The sequence below is a fragment of the Syzygium oleosum genome, unplaced genomic scaffold (assembly GCF_021117445.2).
Source record: "Syzygium oleosum isolate NSW1041296 unplaced genomic scaffold, Sole_v2.1 Sole_v2.14, whole genome shotgun sequence".
Lineage (NCBI taxonomy): Eukaryota > Viridiplantae > Streptophyta > Magnoliopsida > Myrtales > Myrtaceae > Syzygium > Syzygium oleosum.
The window spans coordinates 1,937,828-1,959,015 of record NW_026607498.1 but is presented as its reverse complement, the minus strand read 5'-3'; the positions used below and the strand labels follow the sequence as shown (position 1 = coordinate 1,959,015).

Here is a 21,188-nt window from a genome sequence, read left to right as displayed (position 1 = left end):
GACTATTCAATTATATCTCGGGTAGCTCCGCCCCAAATTGGAGACAATGACTTGTGGATGAAATCTCTCTGCATAGGGAGGGGATGAATCTACAAGGGTCTTGCACTCTACACTCCTTTTCTTTCACCAAGGAAGTTCTCTATTCTTCTTAACTATTTATTCTTAAAGTTTATGTGATATTTCGATTAATTATTTTTTCGAAAGTTTTAGTTTTCCATCAATTTCGAAGGTAAAAAGTTCGCAATGTCACCCGATGATCTATAGTTTATGTTTTCGAGTCACGTGTATTTTGTCCTTTTCTATTATTGGTCTTTTAACGTAGTGATGATAAGAGAAGAGGAGTGGGAGCACACCCCCACAATTTCTTAAAAGATGGAGTTAGGTAAAGCTCGAAAGGAGCACACCCCCACAATTTCTTAGAAGATGGAGTTTTTGTCCATTCTTACTTTAAGTTTAAGCAAGAAAAAATTGCCATTCTAGAAAGACCCTAACACAATCGAGTAATCTATCATGGAGGAAGATGCCCGAGCGAATAAGGAAGAGAGCGATCAATTAATACACTAGCAAAGAGCCCGAGATGTTTAGTTCATCTCTTAAAATCATTATCCCAAAACATAAACAATGTCGATTGCACTGCATCCCTGAACATTGAACACATCATATGCACATGAATTCTATCGAAGAGCATATTCAATGGATAATTGGCAGCTCACATTTGAATCACCAATTATTAGAAGATAAAAGAACAAATTTCGAATGTCAGAAATTTCACGGTCTCAAACTCAAGAAATGACTTTTTTTCCCGTGCGCGCTAGAAATATATATAATGACGACGACGACGACAACGACGATAATGATGATGATGCATTTAGGGTTTGGCCTACCTTTAGTTGATGCATTTAGGGCTTGGCCTATCTTTGGTTTTGTTTTCTTCCTTCCATCGCCCTATTTTCTAGACAATCGAAATGAAACATGTTAAAGGTGATTTGGGAGACATCCAGCTATCCACTAATATTGCCAGAAAGGGAAATTTGAAGATTCCTCTTATCTCATTTGAGCGGTAGGGTACAATTATATAAGCTCCACGAGGGGAAGGTTTTATCTGCCAAGAATCAAATAATGGAGTTAGAATGTATTTAAAATTTGTCATAAATCTTCTTCCTCAAAAGCAAGTCATAAAGGAGGGGCAAGGGAGGGGGCTACCCGTCCCATCACTCAATTCACATTTTCCATCACCATTCCACGTAGGGATAGGTTTAGCTGCTATTAGATAACAGCATTATAGCGAAAAAAGAATAATTATAGTACACATGGTCAGTATAAAATGCTTTTATACACCATTCAGAATAAGTGGTTATAATCATAAAATCAACGATGAAGAAGAACTACTTATATAATATTTCTGCACTAGCAGTGTATGCTATGTTGTCACCCTAATAAAAACTTGCCCATTTTTCCCTTCTCTAGTTTCCATTTGTATGTAATTCTTCACATATGCCCCAGTTCTATGGTCCCCCGAGGGACGGATTTCCTTGTAGTAGCGAGACATAACTCTTTGTATTTTCTTGTAACTCCTAAGCAAAATGTCGTCGTACATAAATCGAAAAGTTTTTCAATTAAGGGGCGAGATTTACTTTCTTTCTTTTTTTATCCGCTATTCATCAAGGGGGTGATGAACCGTCCTCCAAGGACTGTTAGAAATAACCCACATCAATATTACCTTGTCTTGTCCCATCCACTAGCAAGCTACATTCTTCTCTCTCTCTAGATACCACCACGAAAGCATCGCTACTGCCCGTTAACAACGTCGCGGCTACGCCATGGACTTAACTTGCTGTAGGATGCAGCCCATTCCCCTCGCACAGTGCAAGCGGACTACCCTCGTCAACCTCCGATACAAGGTTGACAGCGGCATTCGAACCTAGGCTCGCGCTAGTTGACCTCAGACCGAGCCTTAGATCCACTTACTCCGAGGTCGAGAGAGGTGGGAATGTTCGAGGAGCCACATTGAGGTGGTTATGGGGTGCAACGTCTCACCCATCCTCAGTGATCAAGGTCTCGTCCTACAAAATGTGCGGCTATGTAGTCAAAAGAGTTCTGAAAGTTTTTGGGAAAATTAGAGATTTTCAAAATAAAAAGATGAAGTCGCCACTAATCAATTTAAGAAAAATATGCTAATTGGACACCTAGATGCACATGTAAAAGCATTGGCTATTTGCGAAAAACGGGAGAAGCTAGAGGTCCGGGGGTTTCGTTACATGTGGGGAGGGGTTAGCGTCCCCACAACGCTCTTTGGTATCACATTTTTCAATTTAGTTCTTTGAATGCTATTATTAGGTAATACCGTAAAATAATTGATGCACTTTGATTTTTCTGGAGATGTGATCGGGACATTCCTTTGTCATTTTACACCATGGTATGACTTCGTGCTCCATGTGTGCTTGTGTTTTGAATATATGCAATAACATATACCAATATGCATGAGTCCTAAATTGTGACGTTGTATGCAACTGAATTAACCAATAAATTATAATAAGATGGTGCATGCTTAGTTTTGAAATTGAAGGAGTCATGTCTTCGTCCTTTTTGGCCATATATAATAAGGGTGTTGAAAGATGAAAATATCTTTTAGGAGAAAACCTTTTTAAAGTTATTTTGGAAAATCATGACATGCTAATAGTCTAATAACAACAGCCGAGAGAAAATATAAAATTTCCTAGAGTTATTTCAGTAGAATAAAAACTATACAATTATAATATATTTTTTTAATTCTAGAGGTCAATTTCGGCATTACGAAAGCCTATTTATTGACAAAAAATTTAAACAAAAGATGGCAGGGTAGCAGCTATTTTCATTTAATTTCTAGCATAATTCTAGCATTATAACAATATTGATTTTATTTAGGGGATTCAACACCCTTACTTTTTGCCGTGCGATTTTTCTTTAATCCGTACCCTCCAAGATCACCAATATCTTCAAGCTTAAACCTCACCAGAATTTCTTTGGCGGAATAAGATCAAGATGTTTAGCACCCAGAATACGAGAGAACGTAATTGGAAGATAGAATTTCGGGATAATTTACCGTGTTGAAGATGCAAGATAGATGGCCTATTCATAGGGCATGTTTGCAAATGAAGAGACTCACTAGCTATTGAATATGTATTATGAGGAAGGCCAACATGGAAAAATCATTCACTTTCGATTACTCAAATAAATGTGTATATTGCAAAGAATGGAAAGTTCACAATTTAAAGTTCATTCGCGAAATTCTACAGGCAAGACGAGAAGGAAATGAACGGCGGACATGAGAGTTTGGCCTTGCTTTGTTGATGTTCCTTATCATGACCTAAAAAAGGTGCTCTGGGACTTGTGAGTGATGCGACAACGAAAGAGGAATTCAACTTCCAAGGGAAGCTTCCTCCATGCAAAATCATAGCCAATCAGAAGACATTCAAAGAATTGGGTCAACCTCAAAATGATTGTTGACTAGACGAAGTTCAGACCCAAGAAGAATTAATGTAAACTCAAGAAGAACAACCAGAATTCGTAGGAGCGTAAAAAAAGCACAGACCGACCCGGCCCGATCCGATTTAACCTCATCAAATGAAGAGAGCTTTCGCTCTTACCCGAGTCTCGGCAATTTATTTCCACTTTGTGGGGTGAGCTCCACGGATGAATTTCTTATTTTAACGAACCGGTGCCTGCACTCCTTGCACTTCTAATTTTTCATAATACTCTTTAAAAGTTGGGAAAAAACCACCAAAAATCCCAAACTTTGCCATCTGTGACACATTTACCCCGAACTTTTTTTTGTGACACCAAAAATCCCGAACTTTGCTTTTTGTGACACATTTACCCCAATGTATTTAGTCCATGGGCATTTTCGTTTTTTCTGCTTTTTCTTTTTTTTTTTCCCTTTCCGGCGCGGGGGGGGGCCTCGCCGGCGTCGGCCTCGCCGGATCCGGCGAGGGGGGCCCTCGCCGGCGTCGAGCGAGGGTGGCCCTCGCCGGATCCGGCGAGGGCGGCCCTCGCCGGCGTCGGGCGAGGTCCGCCCTCGCCTGGGCGAGCGAGGGCGGCCCTCGCCCGACTCGAGCGAGGTCGACCCTCGCCCGACGCCGGCGAGGGTCGACCTCGCCCGAGCCTGGGCGAGGGCCTCCTGCGCCGGATTTGGCGAGGGCCGCCCCCGCGCCGCGGTCGACGCCAGACGGCGAGGGTCGACCTCGCCAGACGGGCGACCGCGCGCGCGGGTCGCCCCGCACCGAGGCGCCTCGCTGCGGCGGGCTCGACCTCGCCGCGAGGTCGACTCGCCGAGGGCGGGCGACCTGCGCCTCGCCGGATCGGCGAGCGAGGGCCACCCTCGCGAGGTCGACCTCCGACGCCGGCGAGGGTCCCTCGCCGAGCGGCGATCCGCGCGAGGCGACCGCCGACGCCGGCGAGCCGCCCGAGGCCCTCACCGGAAAGGGAAAAAAAAAAAAAAAAAAAAGAAAAAGCAGAAAAGACGAAAATGCCCATGGACTAAATACATTGGGGTAAATGTGTCACAAAAAGCAAAGTTCGGGGTTTTTGGTGTCACAAAAAAAAGTTCGGGGTAAATGTGTCACAGATGGCAAAGTTTGGGGTTTTTGGTGGTTTTTTCCCTTAAAAGTTTTACATTTCAGGAATTCCGAGCCTGAACGAGATATGAGATGAAACCTTTTAAGGTCTTGTTTATGACTCGACTAGACATAGTGTATACTCAAGAACAACCGGAGCTAGTAGGACTATCAAAAAAGCATGAACCGACCTGACCCGAATATTTGGAATCTTAAATGTCTAATCAAACGAAGAAGATGACTTAGATGTCCAGTCGAACTAGGTTGTTTTGACCTAATTTACTACCCATATTTGACTCGAAATAAAGTGAAAGATATCAATGTGAACAATGAACTTGACTGGTTTGTTTTCTCGACCCAGAGCACGATTAAACACAATATCTCATGTGACTGACGATACGCCTCATTGAACCCAGGAAGATGTCCTGCTCGAGAACATTTCGAGTCGAAAAAATATTAACACCTATCTTGGTAAAATCACATGTGCATAAGCAGGGACAAATCCATGGGGCGGGGGAGCTAGACCTGATCATCGGGCGGGTTCGGGCTGGCTCTGATCTGGGGCAACCTATCCGTCGCTTACACATGGCTTAGCCTGAGCCGGAAAAACCCGGGCCCACCTCGGCGGCCAAGCCCGCCCGGAATCTGACCAGGAAGAGCCAGCCCATCCTGGCCCGATCACCACCTCCAATTCCACCTTAATCCAGTGAGTTCCCAGCAAAGCTTCAGTCTCATCACCAACAACATAATACCAATTTGTGAGGCACAGAAATGTGCACAAATTAGGGCAAAAGAACTCAAGAAATGAACAAAATTTCATCATGGTTATCAGATATAGACCAATACCATTCACCAAAAAAAAAAAAAAATAAAAATCACCGACAAATCCATAGAGAAGGAAATAACGTGGGCGAATCGAAATACACTGTAGAAACATAAAAAAGGGATCGAAACATATGCATAATTCTGGATATAAATCAAGATCCAATAAAATGGAATTTAAGTAATATTTTTCGGGCCAATATGGTATTAATATTTTTAGGGTGCCTGCTACTAACTTGCAAAGCTCAATATTTTTTTCCTGTTAATTAAAAAACTCGGGGTAATTTTCGTCAATGAAATTTTTTACTAGATGCCATAGTGGTTATAAGTTTTCTAACTCGTTATAAACGTTAATAAGGTAAAAATGTATACCAACGTCTCTCTTGACACATGAATAGGCGTGTCCATATTTTATTAAAAGTAAATAATTGCAAGTTTAAGAAGTTTACATTGTGATAGCGTTATATGTGAACGTTGGCGATGATATTTTCTTTCGTTTAGATATAAATTTAGTTCCTTGTGGAAATAAGTATGATATGAATAACTATGATCTCCCGAAATGAGCTCGAACAACATAATGCTTACCTTGAACATTGTTGGAGCACAATTTAATTAGGGTTCTTCTAAAGGCAGAAAAGCAAAAGCAAAAATAGAACACTTATGGAGTGAACCGTGATCATATTTTTCATTTATTCATGATTTGATGTCAAACGAGTGACCGATTTGAACGCTTTATTATACCTTGACAACGGGTTTGAAATATTTCTAATTTGCTATGCTCTATCCTTTATAGCTGGCTAGACATATGGTACAAAATAATTTCAATCATTCAATGCTCAACAAACCAAAGAGTACAGCTCTATGATTTCATGACTGGTACGAATCCTCTGTCCCCCTTTTTCAGCTCCTTTTTCCCTCCATCAAGGTATAAAGCCCAGTGCCACCATGAAAGAAATGGGCCCTTGAAGAAAGCTTGTGTGTTCCATCCAAGATTATAAATGGACATTCTCATGTTTACACCTCAGAGCTGGCCTATGATAAGCCATAACGCTCTCTTAATCATTGTAGTTTTTTGACATTAGGGAACTTTGGCTAAGCCAAATGACTTTAATTGACTTGAAAAGATTTGCTTCCACTGAATCTAGTATTATCTAATATGACAAAAAGCAAGAGAGGAGCACCAAACCCAGCTTTGGCAAAGTCACAATCATTGCCCATTCATTATAGATTTTTCTTTCCCAATCTTTTCCCAGCCATTTTCTTTTCCTTTCCTTTCCTTTCCCACACCATCAGATCACACCCCCAGAAAGTCTTGAAACCAAAGACTTTCTGCAGCATATTCCGGGGAAAGTAGATTTTGCACTTCTGCAGCAATGACCTTTAGTCCTTTATCTCGTTTTTTTTTGCTTGTTCTTCCTGTTTTTTCTTTCTTTTTGGGTGAATCTACTTTTGTTGGTTTTTGAAAGTTCTTGTGCAGTGAAGGGATAGGAACAGCCCCTTCTTCCTCTTCACGTGCACAGCTTCAGCTTATCATGTGGCCATCCCTATTCTGCCTGACTCTCTCTTTGACTTCCCTCTCTCTCTCTCTCTCTCTCTCTCTCTCTCTCTCTCTGACTTCCCCCTCTTTCTCCCTCATTGTTCACACCTTTTAGACAGTACCCATCACTCACTACCTCCCTCTCCCTCTCTCTCACTGTTCACACCTTTTAGGCAGTACCCATCACTCACTACCTCCCTCTCCCTCCCTCTCCTTCTCTCTCTCTCTCTCTCTCTCTCTCTCTCTCTCTCTCACTCTGCATCTATGTGAGAGAACTCAACCATGGGCTGTATTCAGTCCAAGACCACTCATCATCCCTCACCAGACCAAGAACCCTCTCAAGCTGACCCCAAACCAGATCCAGGTATGTTGCTTCAACCTCTCGCCTTATATCTTCAGCAATGATGCCTACAAATGTATGTGCATGTCTCGGGTTTTTTTTTTAATGTGGGTGGCATGCTTGTCAATGGGATGGGTGATGTTTCATGGTCCAGCTTGATCTACATTTTAGCGTCCACCCAGATTCCAAAAAGAGACCTTTAGGTTGGTGTCTGTTGGGCAAGCAGAGAAAGGTCACTTCAGCGAGCTGCTTTTGGTTTTCCCGTGCTCTTTAGTGCTTATACTTCTGCTTGCTGTGATTGATGTTGGGGGGTTCTGGTTCATTTATTGATGTTGGGCCAAAAAAATTCTTGATCTTGTAAATTGAAGTTTCATACTTTAAGTACACTGGCTTTCATTTCCCAATAGGGGCATCGGCCTTTTGAGTTTCTTTTTAAGCTAGGTACGTACAAGAGTTCTTAGCTAATTCCGTTGTGTCTTATTCATATGTGCTGGTTGATTTTGTTTGAGTGAAGCAAATATAGAGCAAGTGGACCAGGACCAAGTTCCTGCATTCAAAGAGTTTCCGCTCACGGACCTCCGAGCCGCCACAAATGGGTTTAGCAGTGAATTGATAGTCTCAGAATGCGGAGAGAAGGCCCCCAACGTTGTTTACAGAGGGAAGCTCCGGAACAACCGATACGTTGCCATTAAACGTTTCTCCAAACAATCTTGGCCTGATCCACAACAATTTGTGGTAATGTCTTTGATTTCCCTTCTCTATTATCATTTTGCTTTTTTCTTTTCTGGTTGGGCCTCTTGGATGGAAAACATGGTTAATCCTCTGTTTTAGTTGTGGTCTAGATTATTGTGCAGAAAAAAGAAAAAGAAATCTTCATAGGCTAAATTATCTATTTGGTTTGCTGAAATTCATTTGTTTCGTGTTTCTTATGCACTTGGAATTCCCCAAACTTAGTCAATATGAAAACTTGCCTGGATAGCAAAACGGGGATTTGTCTGAAGAATACTGGTCGAATTCGCCTTCTATTTAGGCATTGGTGGCTCTCATCGTCTTTCTATGTTTCGTGTAGACAGAAGCATCTGGGGTTGGCAAGGTCCGGCATAAGAGGTTGGTGAATTTAATTGGGTGTTGTGCTGAAGGGGATGAGCGCCTATTGGTGGCAGAGTACATGCCAAATGATACTCTATCCAAGCATCTGTTTCACTGTACGACTTGTTCCTGCTTTTCGCACGTCCAACTATCATTTAAGCATCTTTATTGTTTGTGGCGTCAAGATTTTGCAACTGTTGCCTCTTACCATCTTGACTGGTGTTATTTCTGAGAGCTGAGATATGGTAATAAAGGTAAACAATCCAGTGTGGCATTTTCATGGAAAATGGGAATCTTTCAGATCCTAGCTATGAGAAATGTGTCTGTGTTAAGTAGATAAGTTGGCTGTTTGGGGACACAAACATAGACAAGAAGTGTGGATAGACTAACATTTTTTATCCTATTTTAGGAAGTGAACTATCTAACATGCTAATTGGATTGCACATTTCATGTTCCCAAGAAGGCAGAATTGGTTGTCTCATTTCAGAAGTCCATCAGGGCCCAATATGCTTGTTATCATTTCTTTAATGACAAATCAGTATTGAAGGATTTGTATTTTAGCTTGGTGTGCCTTTTCTTAACTCTTTTCCAATCTTATCTGTCACGTTTTGCAGGGGAGAAGCAGCCATTGCCTTGGGAGATGCGGGTTAGAGTTGCTTACTATATTGCACAGGCACTTGACCACTGCAATACTGAAAACCGGAAGATCTATCATGATTTGAATGCATACAGAGTTCTCTTTGATGAGGTATTTGTCTAGATAACAAAGATGGTTTCCAAAGATCATCTTGCCTATTTTTAGATGGAACTTGAGTTGCAGGATAATATTATCCATGAATATCTGTGTAGACAACCAGAACTCCATGATATTTACTACATGCTAAAAGATCTTTGTATTCTACGCAAAAATAACCTGAAGCTTTTGTTTGTAAGGATTTTTTTTCTTTCGAAATTGGTTGTATAATGAGGAAATCGAGTATCCCAAACTTTGTACATAATATGTATCTGTTTGACTTTCTCTTATGTAAGCAATTCTGTCTCATACTTTGGATTGTTAAAAGGTATGTTGGCCACAGAAGGTGATGAGGTTTTCATAAATTGATATGTTTAGATGCAAAGCATTCACAAGGGACAGGAAGAAAGTGGATTTGCTTATTTGTACATATAGATGTCATTTCTGGATGACTAATACCATAGTTGCATTTGTATCCTAAATGAGATTTCACTTGTCTTTGTTTTCTTGCTTCCTCCTTCTAGAGGAAAGACGATGTCCCGCTGTGGACTATCTACTATCCTTGAAACTGAATTTGTTATTATTGCAGGATGGTGACCCTCGGTTATCAAGTTTTGGCCTTATGAAGAACAGCCGGGATGGAAAAAGCTACAGTACCAATTTAGCTTACACTCCACCAGAATTTCTACGTACAGGTCTGTGTCTGTTCTAGGTGGTACATAGTACATAGGCTTGATGTAAGTGTGGCTGGTCTGGTCATTCTTTCTGTATGTTTTCTTGATCAGTTGATTATAAATTTCATGTGAGGGGCTAAGGAGGTGCAAACTCCTTTAACTACTGGGAAATAGGCTACAGACTTGTACAAATACTTGATAGCAGATGACAAGGATGAAGAGGGTAGAAATAATTAAGTTTGTTTGCAATCCTTTCCTAAATAACTTGAAAGTCGGTTATCAAGTTTTGGCCTTATTAAGAACAGCTGGAATGGAAAAACCTACAGTACCAATTTAGCTTACACTCCACCAGAATTGCTACGGACAGGTCTGTTTCTGTTCAAGATGATACATAGTACATAGGTATGATGTAAGTGTGGCTGGTCCTTCTTTGTGTATGTTTTCTTGATCAGTTGATTATGGATTGCATGTGAGGGCGCTAAGGAGGTGCAAACTCCTTTAACTACTGGGAAATAGGCTACAGACTTGTACAAATACTTGATAGCAGATGATAAGGATGAAGAAGGTAGAAACAATTAAGTTTGTCTGCAGTCCTTTGCTAAAATTTGAAAGATGATTTCTCTTTGTGATATAGTCAATAAATAGAAATTTTGTACGTCAGAACCTGGACTTTGCAAACCATAGTCACCCTTCCTATATAATCCATTTTATTGTCTAATCAGTAATCAGTTGAACTGTTTATCTCTGGATGATTATTATCTTATCCAGTAACAAATATTGTTGTCAGATCTACTAACTTGCCCCCCAAAATCCTAGCTGGCAGAAGAACAAGAAAAAATCATTTGAGCTAATGTCCTCTTTGTCTGCTGATATCCAAAAGTGTCATTCATTTTACAGTTAAAAGCATGATTAAGCCATCTATTTTCTTAGTGAGGCTTCTTTTCCTATGTGGGCAAGACATAGCATGGTTGGTGTGAATATGATATGAATATAACCTTCGAACACTTCATGTTATAGAACTTCTATGACATAATTATATTATGGTAAACCTTTGAAGAAGGATCTACATTCTTCCCATGAATTTATGCAGTTCCAGAAGCCGATATTGCCATGGGATGCTTTTTAAGTGTCTATAGGACTATATTTGTCCCCTTTGGGCCAACATACTACGTGGAAAGTGGTTGCATCTCTTCTAATATAAGGCAAGCCTTGTTATGTCTGAAGGATGTATCTGCTAAGGTATGGAATTGGCCTTGGAGACATCGGAATAGAGTTTTTAGGACTTGACGACAAGTGGTAGACGTGAGGCTCTTGATTCTTGGTTCTGTGCTTATAATTCGTTAGGCTTCTATTATGTCTTCGTTTTCAACCTTGAGTCATGCTTGAAAGAACTGTTATGATTGTAATCTATTTTTAGTAATTGGAGTTGAAACTTCTCTGTATAGCTGCTTTCTGAAAGTCGGTGCTTCAATTTTCAGGAAGGGTCATCCCCGAGAGTGTGATTTATAGTTATGGGACTGTGTTGCTGGATCTTTTGAGTGGCAAGCATATCCCTCCAAGCCATGTAAGGACTCTGGATTCCATACTTAAGTTGTATACAAAATCTTTTCATTATCAGACATACTGTCTTTCTTAGGTTTCTGAGGAGTTATGGGCATCACCCTTGACGGTTTTGCTCCAATATTTTATTCTATCCGGAAATCTAATTTCCTCCGAGTGTATTGAAAATCACCCTCATTATAGAGGATGGACAGATCAAGGGTTCTCCCGAATTTGGGTAGTTCAGTGAGTTAAATCCAGGCAACAGGGCCTAAAATCTTGCGGGAAAGGACTGATGTATGATGCAAATACTTTGTGTCTGTGCTTAAGGAATGAAGCTGCACTGCAACATGCTAATTGGCGTTCTTTTCCCCAAGTCTGTGTCAGTTGCAAAATTCACACTAGACTTTTCACCAATTCGGTTATGTTTTTGTGACTGTAGGCTCTGGATTTGATAAGGGGTAAAAATTCTTTATTGCTAATGGATTCATCCTTGGAAGGACAATATGTTAATGAAGATGCATCTGAATTGGTTGAGCTAGCCTCAAAATGTCTGCAGTATGAGGCCAGAGAAAGGCCTGACATCAAGTTCCTCCTGTCATCGGTTGCGCCTCTCCAGAAGGAGAAAGAGGTGCAGAATCTCAAGTGCCATTTTAGTGGCTTCCTACTAATTGAGCTGTAGATTTGTCAGGAATTCTTGATTCTATTCATGGATAGCTCTTTTCCTTCGCTAATATGTGCATTTTACCATCAGGTGGCTTCGCATGTTCTTATGGGTATAACTAAAACTCCTGTAGTGCTTCCAACTATGCTATCGCCGCTTGGAAAGGCATGCGCTAGGATGGACCTTACAGCTGTACACGACATACTGCTCAAGACTGGTTATAAGGATGAAGAAGGTGCAGAAAATGAGGTGAGTTAGAGCTGTAGCATTCTGTCATTTTAACCTGGTAGACAACCATATAGCGCACAGAACTTATATTAAATCACAGTGATCATCCACTACTTGTATCCTGATGTAGCCAACCACGGCGAGCTAGCTTTGAGCTGATAGTGCATGTTCCAAATACCCGATAGTCTTCTAAATGAAATGTGAAGTAAGAGAGAGAGACTGGACAAATGGCGTGGAAGCAAAATGATTTGCTGTGAAAAGCAAAATGAAACAGTCCCACGAGTATCTTTAGGCAATAAGATGCCTCTTAGTTCCTTTATGGGCTGGATTGCCTCGGTATCTCTTTGAGAGATTCTAGATAGTAACTTTAAAACTTGTCCCTTCCTCTTGGTCCAATCCTTGTGTTGGGTCATGAAAACATTGATGTCTCTGCAAAATCCCCGTTATGTCATGGCTTTTGCTTATGACCTGTCTATTTGTGGCTCTAGATAAAGCTCTCATATTTACATGTTTCTGGCGTTACTCGGCTGGTGTAATTGTTTATCTGCGATTCTCGTGAAGCTTTCGTTCCAAGAATGGACGCAGCAAGTACAAGACATGTTGAACACAAAGAAGTTTGGAGATATTGCTTTTAGGGACAAAGATTTCAAGAATGCGATTGATTACTACTCAAAGGTACTCCACTCATAGCAACTTTGACGTGAGCATAATATCGACTGCGCTGTGATTTCATGCAATAGGTTCTAGTTAATAATTCCTAGACCTAGTTTGTTTGAATGTGCTTGCATTCAAAATTTACGTCCATACCAGTTGCTAATAGTTCCCATGTACTTTATATATTGACCAGACAAAATGTTTTCATGTTAGGAACTATTGTCTGATGAATATCTCTGTTATTTCGTCGCCCTTCAATAATTTCCTATAACTGCCTGCACCAACGCTAGTTCACTTTGATTGAAACACAGTTGGTGTCAATGATGTCGGTCCCTTCTGGTACTGTTTTCGTGAGGCGAGCACTCTCGTACTTGATGATTGGCCAACCGGAGCTTGCTCTGAGAGATGCGATGCAGGCTCAGGTGTGCTTGCCTGAGTGGCCCACCGCCTTCTATATGCAGGCTTTCGCCCTCTCGAAGCTCGAGATGGAAACCGATGCACAGGACATGCTCAATGACGGCGCTTCCTTTGAGGTGAAGAAGCAGAACAGCTGGCGCGGTTGATTAAATCCCGACGTGCCAAGCCATTTCTCTCTGCTTCAACTTGTGCTATACAGCGAGGGGGTCGGAAACGGAGATTGCTCCGGAAAGACATTCTAGGGGTTTGTTTTTCACTTTGTCGCCTCCAGTTTCCTTCTCTCCTGGATATAGTAGTTTCACTGAGAATGAGGTGCGAGATGATAGTAAAGAGTTGAGTAGCCAGGTTTCTAGTTAGGGGGCGGCTTAACGCCGTATCGTGCCGGGCAATTGGGTATGAATTACGTTCGATTTGCTGTGTGTTGTGAGTTGAATCTCCACCAGCCACATATCGGTCTGTTTTGGCTTCTCGGCCTTCATTTCATGGATCGTCCAATTATTATGCAGGATGATCTTCACTACAGTTTAATGAATGTTTCGGTCCTCGTAACCCTTGTCGATATTCGCATGAATGAGAAAGTTTGCAAGAATGATGTTGTGTCCGGGACTAATTGCACTTCACTATACTGGTGTCTCTTCGTATTCCTCGGGATGAATTGAAAATTTATGTCGCGTGCAAAATTGCTCTTCGTTTGAGCGGTAAGGTGTTCGAAATAGTTTGATGAAGCTACAGGCTCGAACCGAACTAACCCAAACCGAACCAATACAACTCGGAATGGAAAGCTTGGAACTGCGGACCCCGCTTCACAAGTCCACCACAAAGATTGTGCTCTTTACTTACGTATGAAAGTCATGTAAACCACAGCAAAATTGCCGAAAATTGGCGAATGGCGACGCTAATACCGGAACTAACAAGAAGGAAGTCCACCGATCGAAATGCTAGCCGAATTTTCGAGACTCTGCCTCCTTCGGAGTTGTGTATCCTGCTCGGAACTACCATCGTTGGCGAAATACTCATTAGAACAATCGGTGGACCAAATTTGAAAAGTACACGGTCAATTTGAAATATGGGAAAATGGCACAAACAGTCCCTGAATTTTGGTCCAATGTACAACATGGTCCATAAGCTTTTAATTTATTTAATGTAATTCTTGAACTTTAACCCAATGTGCAATGTAGTTCTTGAACTTTTAATTTGTTCAATAAAAAGTCCTTGAACTTTTGGTACATGTTCGATTTAGTCCCTAAACTATATGAAAATGTTCAATGTAGTCCTTCCATTAATTCAAGTTCAGGGATTACACTGAACATTTTCATATAAAGTCCAATGATCACATTGAACATTTTCATATGGTTCATGAACTACATTGAACATATACCAAAAGTTCAGGAACCATATCGAACGTTTTCATATAGTTCATGGACTAAAAGTCCAGAGACCACGTTGAACAAATTAAATGTTCAGGAACCACATTGAACATTAGGCTAAAATTCATGGATCAAATTATACATTGTGCGAAAGTTCAGACACCCCGCTTGTGTGGTTATCCCTTGAAATAAAAAAAATAGGGGAGGGGTGGACAACCTTAAATTTCTCGAGCATTAGTGACAAAAAAGTGTTTTTACCATGCGAGACTTAGAAGACTCAGATATTTTGAAGAAACCGTTCGTCACTGAAAAGCACTTCAACCGTCACTCTCGTTGAGAATCACGGACCGTTGCTTCTAACCGATTTTCAAAATACACAAAGAAGAAGAAGAAGAAGGAGAAGAAGAAGAAGAAGCAATGACAATGGAGACGGCGACGGCTGCTCTGGTGAAGCGGATAGGCACGGTGATCAAGAGAGCCTCCAAGAACAGGGCGTCCGCGTGGTGGTACGGCCCTCACATGGCCACCGCGTCCCGCGCGATCGCGGAGCGCCTCCCCCTCGCCGATCTCGTCCTCGAAGTCAGGGACGCCAGGGTAACCATATCGGCCCTTTTGGTCCGTTTTCCTTATTGTCCCCGTTACGCGAGTGAACTCCGATTGTTCGATGAAATGCCTCAACGGATATTCACTTGTGAGTCCTGTCGGTTAATGGTTCTGTGAAGTGGCAGCTTGTCCTCACGTTCTCTTGTTGGCATTTAAGATGAGAAGATCGGAGCGATGTTTTTAATTTTTTCCCGTGCGGAAATGCTTATGAAACGAGTGCTGTGCTCTGTCTCTCTCTTATGTTTTTTAATTGGGTCAGGCGATTCTATAGTCCGCTGCTTTCCCTCTTTTGGTTGCCCAGGTTCCGTTGTCATCTGAGTTTGAGCTACTGAAGAATTGCCCATCTCCATCCAGGCGAATTGTGGTGCTGAACAAGATGGACCTCGCGAACAGTTCTCGTACCAAGGTGGGGCTCCTGGTATCCCATGTTGGTTGATCTTGATGAGGTTAATCTTTCAGACTTTTAAGATTGATTTGCATTATTCCAGTCGCTAAGCTAAGCATGGACATTTGCTCTTGGATGGCTTGAGGCTTAGTATGTGTAAAGCTGACTTTAATGTTTCTAATGCGTGACAATAGATGATGTGTATTTTTAGAGGTAAGTTACAGCTGTGACACTGCATATCTAAACTTTCTTCTGAGTTTATATATGCTGAGCATCCGTAACGTGTGACCGTAATTGTTGATCGACACTGGTCATAGTTTTTTCTGAGTTTGTGAGTCGCCTTCTCTTTTTATGCTTTATTCAGTCTTAATATAAGGAAGTCTGATTGGCCTCATCTGAATTATTGTTGATAATTTAGTTACGATATGCTACTGTTGAAAATTTAGCTGTGTCATTCTTTTTTGATGCTTAGTGTTAGTGTCTGGGGTGAGTTACATAGTGAGCTGACGTGTTTCTGTGTGTCACAGTATTCCCTCCAAATATTCAACTTAGAAACTGGCAATATCTATTGTTTCCAAACTCTATCTTCTCACTTTGGATAACTCCTTGTAACTTAGTGCTGTGTTTCATATATAGGAGTGGATGAGGTACTTTGAGCTGCAAAACTGCGAATCTTTTGCTGTGAATTCCCATAATAGGGAAAATATTAAGCAGGTAAAAACTATTACCTGTATTTATTCCTGGATTGACAGGAGCATTCTTGCACCAAGTGAGTTTTAGAGAATTTTACCTTCTAAATACAACTTAAAACTCAGTGTAGCTTTCAGAACAAGTGGGACTTCGATAAAGTCTTCCATCTGAGTGGCTGGGTATACAAGGACTGTGACAGCAGCCAGTCATAATTAATATATACTAATTCTAGTTAAAGCTTTTTCCTTTTTTGAATGTATAATTTTTTTTTTACTTTATCAAACAGTAGTTGATGATGACTGACATCTTGCAGTTTTTGAATTTCTTACAAGCCAAAGTAAGAGAGTTGAAAAAGATGGATAATTCTAGCAGCACTGCAGCAATTATGTTAGTCGGAATCCCTAACACTGGAAAGTCTGCCCTCGCCAATTCGTTGCATAAAATTGGCAGGATAAGCGCGGCAGGTACTAATCTTCTTATTGCATCTGATGCAAGATCTAATTCCTTCACAAATTGCCCTTTTTATGGTTTGCATGGACACTGGAAGCAGAATAACTCTTCTGCCGTCCCTCTCTACCTCCATATCTTTTCTGCTCAGGGCCATTCCTTGATAAATACGTGAATGCATCCTAATATAATGCAAAATGAGTTTCTTCACAGAGAAAGGAAAGTTGAAGCATGCAGTAGTGAGCTCAGAGCCATGTGAGACGAAAGATATTAGCAGTTTGAAGGTATGCAGTTAATCTTCCTTCATTGAAGTTCTATCAATGTTTTTTCTTGTTTCATCTGCAGATGCACATTCAGATATGCTATCTTTTCTAGAAACTGTGTGTAGAGGAGTGAAGAAGTTAAACAGATCTTTTGCTTCATATGTTAGGTTTCTTTCCAAATTATATGTAAGCATTAGATATTCATGTGTTGATTGCTTTTTATCTTTTTGGTATTGTTCATGCCAAGATCAAGAATAGAGGGGTTTGAATTGATAACTGCTATCAGAGCATGGTCAATACTATGTGATTGGCCGATTAAAATTCTGTGTTGTCCTTCTCTCTTGTCATCATTATACCCTAATATTGGGATATGAAATGATAATTTTAAAGAAAGAGCGCCGCGGATCTCTCCTTTATGGTACAGTTAGAAATACTTGTTTCTGTATGCTTGCTGTGTTATGGTACTGATACTCATTTTTCTTCACTTGGAATGTTCTTATGTTGATAACGGCCATCTACCAATTGGAACATGATTTCATCAGATTGCCAGCAATCCAAATGTTTATGTGTTGGACACTCCAGGAGTCTTGCCTCCGGCTATTTTCGACTTTGAGACCAGCTCCAAGCTAGCTTTGATTGGTATGATTGTGATTATATTAAAAGTCTCTTTTTCTTTTCTTAGAGCATATTGTATAAATTAGCTCTAACAATGGTTTTTTTTTTGGTCAACTAATCTAAGTAGTTCACCCATGTGATCTTGCATTGGGCTAGCAGAAATTATTGAACTTCCGATTAGATGATCTGAGCCCAGATTTTCTTATTGCAAGTTCAGGTACAATTAGCGATTCCTTGGCTGGAGAAAAACAACTCGCGCAGTTCTTTCTATCAATACTTGACTCAGGTAAAGAATATCAACAATGGGGAAAGCTGTCAACCGCTGGATCTGGCAGATTGATTGCGGATTTCAGAGAAGAATATTCAGGTAGCTCTGAAATTGAAACGAGAAGGAAAAGGCAGTATCCCTCAGATCATACCCAGGTATTATCACAGAAAGATTGCATGTGCTGGTCTGTTTAATCATTCATATGGACGGTTTCCACATTTTGGGTTTTGTAATTGATTCTGAACTATTTGCTTAGATGGATACCAAATGGTAACTGAAAACAGTGTACCTCTTTACATTTGCATCTAACATAATGTTAACGTGTTGAAACAACTTCATTCCTACTTTGACGAGATAGTGCTTGAATGGTGAATGTGAGCTAACTCTTATTGTTGCTAGTTACTTTCTTTTGAATTGGGAATAACTAGTAGAATTCAGATGTATAGAAGACGCAACACAGACATGGAAACTAGAATTGGAGCATTTTAGATTAGGCGATTATCAGAAGGAAAGTGATCATTGAGGTGGATTTGGTGCATTCCTTTTAGTCTGAAGTGTTTAAATGGTGGTGAGATCATGAGAGGATGACGATATATCTGTAGTCAGGCAACCACTGCTCTGTCTCCCTGCCAGTAACATTAAAACTCTTAAGCAGACAGTTATAGAAAGTGTTGTTTGTTGATTTTCTGAGTATAGGATGACATATCTCCTTGGTAATCGGAGTCAAGAAGGATTTCATTACTTTCTTGTCTCTAGCCGTAAATTTCCTGTTCCTTGGAAGCAACTGGAAAGTAACCTAATAGGAGTTGAAGAGCTTGTTCCTATGTAAACCAAGGAAGAGCTTGCATTTAAGTGTCGAGTGATCATTTTCTTTCCTTTAATTTTGGTTTAAGGTTTGATTTCTTGGAGAGGTGAAAACTAGAAAGATTGTAATGATGAAATCAGAGGCCTATCTTTCTTGCACATTCATGGAGAGTTTATTGGCAAGTCTACCAATAGCTTTTGCATAAGTCAAAACGCAATGGCTCTGATAAGTTTAACCCGATTGAAGAGTTGCCTGGAGGGCTACCCTGCCAAACTCGACATTGGCAGGTCGAGTACAAGATGCAATGAGCAAAGGCTTCACATGCTTTGTTATCTGTCCTTGTATTACATTTTCTTTTCTCTTCGAGGGTTTATGGTTGTTGTCAGCATGAATTTTTGCTCTGAGACATTACATGTCCTTCCATGACAGGATTTCATCGTGCAAGATGTCCGCCGCGTCCTTTATGAGAGCATTTCCTCCATGCGTGTCGACATGAGACGTAAGAAAGATGTGCTGAGGCTTATCGAGCGACAACTGGCCGCTTTGCGAGAAGCTTTTAGGATCCCCTCGGAATTAGGCGAAGCAGATGCCTGTATCAGAGTTTCCGAGAAGTTACTAAATCTGTACCGAACCGGGAGGCTCGGACATTTTACTTTGGACAGCATCCCAAAAGACATCGATCTTCATGGCACTTCATAGAATTACCAAGTTCTTATCTTCATCTAGCTGGTGACTGTACTTAGTCTTTCTCCCCGCATCGGTAAAGTTTTATATGGTCTGTTCTACAACCTCTTTTCTAACGTATGTAGAAAACTTGTTTCATGGAGATATCAACGGTTCGAGAGGGAACCACCGCCGGGTGGCGCTGCTGGAGCGCGCACTCTTCCTCTCGCAAAAGGTTGAGTGTTCGAATCCGGGTGCCGCAGGGTGACTTAACCGGTGCACGTGTGTGGTGGCTAGCACGTGTCGCCCCAGGGTTTACCTCCCGGCTGTCGGCCGTGCGGGGTTCCTGGGTCATCAAAAAAAATAATAATCACCATTGCTATTCATTAAACGGTTCGAGAGGGAATGACAAATAATAATCACCATTGCTATTCATTATATGAAACGAGGAGTACATACATATATAAATTTTTCTGATATATTCGGATGTCTACGGTTCTTTCAGCACCCAATTAAGCACGTGCAAACATCGTCGAGATGTTCAAATTAAACTCCACAATCTGCCCGTCGTGGTTTGTTTTGCAGCAGCTTTCTGGGATTTGCCTTGCTTTGCAGCCTCTTATATGTACGTCTCACGTATTATTTCGAGATATGCACGTCTCACATCCAAAAAACCCGAGCTGAGTGACCAGCTTAGCCGTCTAGTAGCGCAAGTCGATGGTTATCATCTGCGTGCGTCAACCATCAATCCTTTGTCTTTCGATCCCGTTGCAAAGTTAATCATCCAGAAGTCGCTAGAGAATTATTTAGGTGTTCTTGTAGCATGACATCCTGGTCGTGCACAAGTGTGGTTGACTTGGACGTTCGGGAAAATCGTGCTTTGGAAGCGCTAAAGAATTTCCGCAAAACATCATGTTTAAAATGGTGGTGGGTAAGCTTTTCTTTTTTCAGATTTTTTTTCTTAATTTCTCACTAACTGTTTCTTTCAATTAGTATTCAATATTTTCAATCCTGAGGCTGTTTATTTTGAAAAATTGTTTCACACTATATAATCCTTAAAGAAAGGGGAAGATTGTCTTAGTTTTAGGGTGCATTCGTTTTGCGGAAAATAGGTGATTTAGAAAATATTTTTCAAAAAATGATTGCTTCTATCGTTTGGAAAAATTAGTCAACGGAAAATATTTTCATTATCAATAATAATCTATGCCTAATTATTTTCATTGGTGATGAAAAAAATTTCCATTCATTTATTATTCTAAACGATATAAGTGATTATTTTTTGGAAAATATTTTTCAAATTACTCATTTTTCGCAAAACGAAAGCACCCTTAGCTCTGCATTGTTTCTCTTTTTCAATCGTTAAATCTACGACAAGAAAATTGCATGAAAGCTCATGATGCGATGTGATGTGCATATTCATATATTACAAACAATGGGTAAAATAGAACTATGAAGTAATTCGGTATCCCATAAATCTCTCGTGAGTTTTAAGTCCAAATACCTTTGATCGAGACATATTGTTGGGTCATCCTAGGATCATCTAATTTTGCATGGGTTTTTCATTAAATGTTCGATACGTACAAATTTTTTAGGGATAATGACACAAATGGTCTCTGAACTTTGGCTTAAAATGCAATTTGGTCCATGAACTTTTAATTTGTTCAATATAGTCTTTGAACTTTAGCCTAATATTTAATGTGGTCTATGAGTTTTTAATTTATTCATTGTGATTCTTGGACTTTTGGTGCATGTTCAATATAATCCATGAACTTGGAATAATGGAAGAACTACAT

General features: G+C 40.6%; 2 protein-coding genes across 4 annotated transcripts; both read left to right on the top strand.

Annotated features, from left to right (window-relative positions):
- The first annotated feature begins 7,158 nt into the window (after positions 1 to 7,158).
- LOC115684478 (serine/threonine-protein kinase BSK2) lies at positions 7,159 to 13,838 on the top strand. 2 transcript variants are annotated; one of them, XM_056318060.1, is made up of 10 exons: positions 7,159 to 7,315; positions 7,815 to 8,026; positions 8,361 to 8,496; positions 8,995 to 9,128; positions 9,703 to 9,808; positions 11,266 to 11,351; positions 11,769 to 11,957; positions 12,081 to 12,239; positions 12,780 to 12,893; positions 13,184 to 13,838. In XM_056318060.1, exons 1-10 carry the CDS (start codon positions 7,234 to 7,236, stop codon positions 13,433 to 13,435), a joined length of 1,470 nt encoding a protein of 489 aa, XP_056174035.1. In that variant the 5' UTR covers positions 7,159 to 7,233; the 3' UTR covers positions 13,436 to 13,838. The 2 variants fall into 2 exon arrangements, with proteins under 2 accessions (XP_056174035.1, XP_030465078.1); XM_030609218.2 differs by having other exon boundaries at positions 7,806 to 8,026.
- A 1,059-nt stretch (positions 13,839 to 14,897) lies between these two features.
- Positions 14,898 to 19,585, top strand: LOC115684427 (DAR GTPase 2, mitochondrial). 2 transcript variants are annotated; one of them, XM_030609155.2, is made up of 8 exons: positions 14,898 to 15,250; positions 15,561 to 15,665; positions 16,281 to 16,358; positions 16,648 to 16,798; positions 16,995 to 17,065; positions 17,587 to 17,683; positions 17,877 to 18,082; positions 19,162 to 19,585. In XM_030609155.2, exons 1-8 carry the CDS (start codon positions 15,074 to 15,076, stop codon positions 19,429 to 19,431), a joined length of 1,155 nt encoding a protein of 384 aa, XP_030465015.2. In that variant the 5' UTR covers positions 14,898 to 15,073; the 3' UTR covers positions 19,432 to 19,585. The 2 variants fall into 2 exon arrangements, with proteins under 2 accessions (XP_030465015.2, XP_030465016.2); XM_030609156.2 differs by lacking the exon at positions 16,281 to 16,358.
- Positions 19,586 to 21,188: the final 1,603 nt, after the last annotated feature.

What these genes read in the sequence shown, in the direction of transcription:
- LOC115684427 (XM_030609155.2), top strand. Translation starts at nt 15,074, where the DNA reads ATGACAATGGAGACGGCGACGGCTGCTCTGGTGAAGCGGATAGGCACG. An exon ending in CTCCAAGCTAGCTTTGATTG is followed by an intron (nt 17,684 to 17,876) that starts GTATGATTGTGA and finishes TTGCAAGTTCAG; the next exon opens with GTACAATTAGCGATTCCTTG. An exon ending in ATCCCTCAGATCATACCCAG is followed by an intron (nt 18,083 to 19,161) that starts GTATTATCACAG and finishes CTTCCATGACAG; the next exon opens with GATTTCATCGTGCAAGATGT.
- LOC115684478 (XM_030609218.2), top strand. Translation starts at nt 7,234, where the DNA reads ATGGGCTGTATTCAGTCCAAGACCACTCATCATCCCTCACCAGACCAA. An exon ending in ATCCAAGCATCTGTTTCACT is followed by an intron (nt 8,497 to 8,994) that starts GTACGACTTGTT and finishes CACGTTTTGCAG; the next exon opens with GGGAGAAGCAGCCATTGCCT. An exon ending in ACAGAGTTCTCTTTGATGAG is followed by an intron (nt 9,129 to 9,702) that starts GTATTTGTCTAG and finishes TTATTATTGCAG; the next exon opens with GATGGTGACCCTCGGTTATC.